The sequence below is a fragment of the Akebia trifoliata genome, chromosome 1 (assembly GCF_017979445.1).
Source record: "Akebia trifoliata isolate Shusen 1 chromosome 1, ASM1797944v1, whole genome shotgun sequence".
Classification (NCBI taxonomy): Eukaryota; Viridiplantae; Streptophyta; class Magnoliopsida; order Ranunculales; family Lardizabalaceae; genus Akebia; species Akebia trifoliata.
This window is the reverse complement of record NC_141375.1, coordinates 10,288,025-10,292,997: the sequence shown is the minus strand read 5'-3', so window position 1 is coordinate 10,292,997 and position 4,973 is coordinate 10,288,025. Positions and strand designations below refer to the sequence as shown.

The window sequence follows — 4,973 nt, the reverse complement described above, 5'->3', positions numbered from 1 at the left end:
TTGATAATTTTTTAAATAGAACATCCAAGTAGAAACAAGTCCTAAATAAAAATTGCACTGCCCAGAACTAACATGATGTGTTGCCCAGAACTACAAGGAGATAAATGGAATGCATCCATGAATGTGACAAGGGAAGCATAGTAAACCATGTATTCCAACACTCAAAATATGAGAGAGCTAGTTATGAAAATTTAAAAGCACATATGGTGATTTACAGGGAAACAAGGAAGACAGAAGAAGAATTTTGCAACAATAAATACTCTTGATTTCAGAATCAACATACAGTATGTGAAAACCTTCAGTCCAAAAAACTAGAAAAGTGATTTTCTCACTATTAAGCATTGCACACTCATCTTTCACAAGCAATCACAGGAATATGCCAATGGGTGAGATGAGTTGGGATCTCCACGAACTAGATCACAAATAAACTGTCAACCCTGTCAAATGATTACATCCATCCAATATAAACATTAATCAAAAGGAAATACGAAAATTCTATTATGGGTCACAATACCCATTATTGTGCAAAGAAAACATGGTTGTTAAACCTTAAAAGGCCGTAAATTGATAATGATTTGGGGCCAACTTGTCCCCCTTTTTTTCAATAAAATTTTAACTAATCAAAAAAAAAAAAAATGGCCATCATAACGGTATAAATGCTTGTTGCCCGACTGCTTGCTACATCTAATGACCTCACAGAATGGTGTCATCATGAAGTTGAAAAGACACGAACAAAAATCTTACAACCTAAATTATTTAAAAGGAAACAAGAAATGCATACTCATGCAAAGTTGTCCCCATCTTCTCAGTAAGATGAAAATCAATACATAGATTTAAATTAAACAAATTCAGCTCATATTAGCTTCAAAACCTATGAAAGTTTGAAAAATTTTAAGCTTTGACACTAACTCCTTCACCCTCCACTTCCTCCCCTTCCAATTCCTTGATCGCCTTTATAAGACCCCGAGTAATCCCATTGAGATGCAAACCATTCTCTTTCATTTCTTCTAACAACTTCTCTGCTGTTCCCCAGTCTAATGCCTTGAGACAAAGAGATTGAATCATTTTATTGTACTCATCAGCACTTGGCACAATGCCATATTCCTTCATCTCTCTAAACAACTCTAGAGCATTATCGAATTCCTCAAGCCTGCAATACCCACGGATGAGTGTATGGTAAGTAGCAGGACAAAGCTTGGAATGCTTCTTCTTGGCTTCCGATAAGATTCCTTGTGCCTCCTCCATCTGACCACCCTTGGCATATCCGCTCATAATAACACTATAGGCGTATACATCCGGTCTCAGTCCTCTACTCTCCATCACCTTGACCAACCCCATTGCCTCCTCCATTTCACCGGCCTTTGCAAGGCCATTAATGACTGAATTAAATACTGCATTCCCAGGTGGTGGGCCCGCATCAATCATTTTAAACAACAACTTTTTTGCCTCTTCGATATCTTTGATTCTACAAAGTCCAAGAACGATGGTAGAGAAGGGCTTAATTGCGTACTTGCGTGCATCTCCTGAGAAATCCTCCAACAAGTCCATGGCTAACTTGAGAGTTTCGTCTTCTCTACATAGAGAACTGATGAGAAAATTAACGGGAGATTGAGGAGGGTATTTGTTCTTCTCCTTTGCCATCAAATAAACCAAATGTGCATCTTTTGCTTTATTTCCTTTACAGAAACAAGAAATAATATTACCAATCTTCTCACTATCAGGTAAGTTACCCACATTAAGCATCTTCTCGCAAACAGACCAAGCTAAGTCAAAGAGGGAACATCGACAAAGTGCTTCAATCGTTAAATAGTAAGAATCTGCATTTGGGTCACACCCAATTTCCTCAAATTTATCGAGAACTTCCAAGCCAGCCTTGCCTTTTCCCAACTTCCAAAACAAGTTGATCAATTCGTTGATAATCTGTGTGTTTAACACACCTTTCTCCTTTTCACCAATTTCCTTAACCAAGTTCCACAAAGCATAGGCATTTCTAACAGTTCTCTTTCTAAGACCTGGACCAACAGATCGAACAAGGGAATCTACAGAGTGAGTAGTAATTGAAAAATCTGGTTTCCCCCAAGCCCATTTGAAGAACCCGATTAAATTCTCAGCTGGAACAAGTGGGGTTTGGATTACTCTGATCAGAAACTCCTCATTTACATTCAAATCCATCAAATCAAGGCTTGATTCTAGAGATCCATCCAAGCTACTCTGGAGAACAGATAATACACTCTCAACCTGCTCGATATTGGTCTCGGTGATTTCTTCGACAACTGATTCTTCTGAGACAAAACTGCTCATTTGCTCGTCACCATTTTCATTTTCTTGGGTGGAAAAACCATTGGTTTCACCCTCGATATCCTCTTGTGAAATCAAGCTAGGGTTTTCGTCAAAAAAACACTGAAGGAGATTCTGATTCTTGAGAAACAAAACTAGGGTTTGCATCAAAAACATCATTTTGACTGATAAAATTCGATTCGTTTGAGAAGAATCTCGGGTTTTGTAAGAGCGAGGTTGAGAAATGTGGAGAAGGAGGTCGAATTACTGTTAAGGTTTTAGATGGTACCTGATTTTGAACCGAAGGAACAGTTCGTCTTGAACATCTGATGAGAAGATCCCTCCCTTTCGATCTCCACATCTCTCTCTCTCTCTCTACTGGTGTAGGCTGAGATCCTCTTTCGACTGGTGTAGGCTGAGATTTAATAGGGTTCTAGATTTTAGAATAAGTGATTATAAAAGCACCCCACGAATTGATAAGGGCAACTTACACCATAGCCAAATTGTTATCTTATATGAGTTAAAAGTTTGGGAATAAGCTGTTTTTTTTTCTGAGGATAATCTCTCGTCTCAAAACTTTTAACCCCGTTGAAACAAATTCAACAATCATAAATTGTCTATTTTTTATAAACCAATTTTGTTGGAGTTAGATAATTTTACTTGATCTGGTCTCTTATTTATAGAGAATTAGGGTTTTTTGTAAAAATTAGGATTTCAGAGGCATTCCGTATTTATAAAAAATACCAAGAACTAGTCTATTACGAATGGTGTTCAGCCACCAAGCTTCAGTACGAAATTCGAGACTTGACTTTCTCTGTTGATGGCGGCTCCACCATTGGCCATGTTGCCACGGTAAAATTTAGTCAAAATGTCTTGAATTTTGATTCATGGTCTTTTTTTTCCTAGATCACAGTGGTAACTTCGAATTTTCCCGATTCATCTTGAAACTTTGCGAATAATTCCTATTACATGTAAATAATAGTAATTAGTTCTAAAATACATAATTAAATTAAAAACAAGAATTATTATGGACTAACAATGAACTCTATGCAATTAGATTATTTAGTGTATGATTTATCGATAAAGTTTATGTAATTAAAGTTCTAGAAACAACTTTCTAAACCCTGATCACACCCCCAAACTTAGATTTTGTTAGTCCCGAGAAAAAATAAAATAAAAATTAAATTATAAATCACTTTCATAGGTTACACGACTGCATTTAACGGATGCAACAAGCCCTTAAACCCCTAAGTTACCCCCAATAGACGAGTTTGACTCATGAGGGTTTGCAGTGAATATACCCACAGAATTCAAATACTTTACAGGAATATAAAATCAAACTCAATCGATGTAATGTAAACATAACAATATTTCACAAATCAATCAAAGGTCCATACGTTTTACAAAGTTTTAGTTTCCACTCCTCAATTCAAAAAATTTCAAGAGTAACTTGAGTGCTTGTGCAATTTTTCTGATTTTTCTTTTTAAAAGCAACATCTTTTTAGAAACAAGATTCCACCTCCTAACTGCTAAGAATGGTCGGTTCTACTTAAGTTCTAACTTGAAACTAAGCATCATATATGGGATTGTGAGATATGTGAATGTTCATTTTAATACCTCTATGAGACTTTATTTGTGATATTTCAGTTTACTCATGTTTTTACCATTGATGACTTTCATCCTACTGAACTATTTGGTCTCATTAGACTCTTTTTATTTTTGTACTTTTTCAATTCTAGTATTCTTACTTTGATTTGGTCTTTTCAATTTTTTCACACTTCATCATTTTTCTAATGTTCTTTTTTTTCAAAAAAACAGGTAGCCCTTTTTAAGGTACTCAGTCTAATTATATGATTGCTGTCTAAATCATGCTATCTCCAATTCTATTTTTCTTCTAACAAGCCCACTAAAGGACACAGAAGTCATAGTTTACTAGATTCAATTTCCCCTAACACTCTAGATAGAGAAGAAGAAAATACTTATTCCATAAAATCTTATTTTTAATCAATTAGAAATGTCGTGAATTTTCAAAGTATTTTTTTGATTTTCTTTATGAGGAGTAACCAGAAAAAACTTATGATAAAAAATTATGACATGAGCCTGAGATTTGGAATTCATATGTAAACAATACATAGAAAAAGTTTAAAGAAAATATTTTGCAAGTGTTAAATATTTTTTATTTTTTCAATTTTTTTCTAAAAACATAAAACTAAACTAACAATGAAATATAATGCAATTGTGAACTAACCTATTACCCCCAAACCTAAATGACATATTGTCCTCAATATGCAAATAGTAAAAAAAGAAAAAAAAGATTAGATTATACTTGAAATGGATTGGGTGTTAATGTGCAAACTCTTATTACAACGAATCTGAAAAGAGTTAAAAGTTGTAATAATGATGATTTCTGAAACAGGATTGCAGAAGAATAAAATCTTACCTAAGAATTGAAAAACAACCTAATGAAGGAATTAAAAATATCATAATCTATATTAAACTCATCCTAATCAGAATCTAAACTCTCAGCAGCACGTGCCTTCTTCTCTTCAATGTAGGCCAGTATCTGCTATTGACTAGCTTGTAGATCTTTGCAACATTGGTTGACCTTCTTAAGTCCTTTGAAAACATTTTCAAAGGTAGAGCGGTATCCTATCTGGGGTATCTTATCTAGCTAGGAAATATTCTTAAAATCCGGG

At 34.7% G+C, this 4,973-nt stretch overlaps 1 protein-coding gene across 1 annotated transcript; it reads right to left on the bottom strand.

Annotated features, from left to right (window-relative positions):
* Positions 1 to 711: 711 nt before the first annotated feature.
* On the bottom strand, positions 712 to 2,698 carry LOC147410672 (small ribosomal subunit protein mS80 (rPPR6)-like). The gene has a single exon (XM_086438275.1). It carries the CDS (start codon positions 2,455 to 2,457, stop codon positions 892 to 894), a length of 1,566 nt encoding a protein of 521 aa, XP_086294401.1. The 5' UTR covers positions 2,458 to 2,698; the 3' UTR covers positions 712 to 891.
* Positions 2,699 to 4,973: the final 2,275 nt, after the last annotated feature.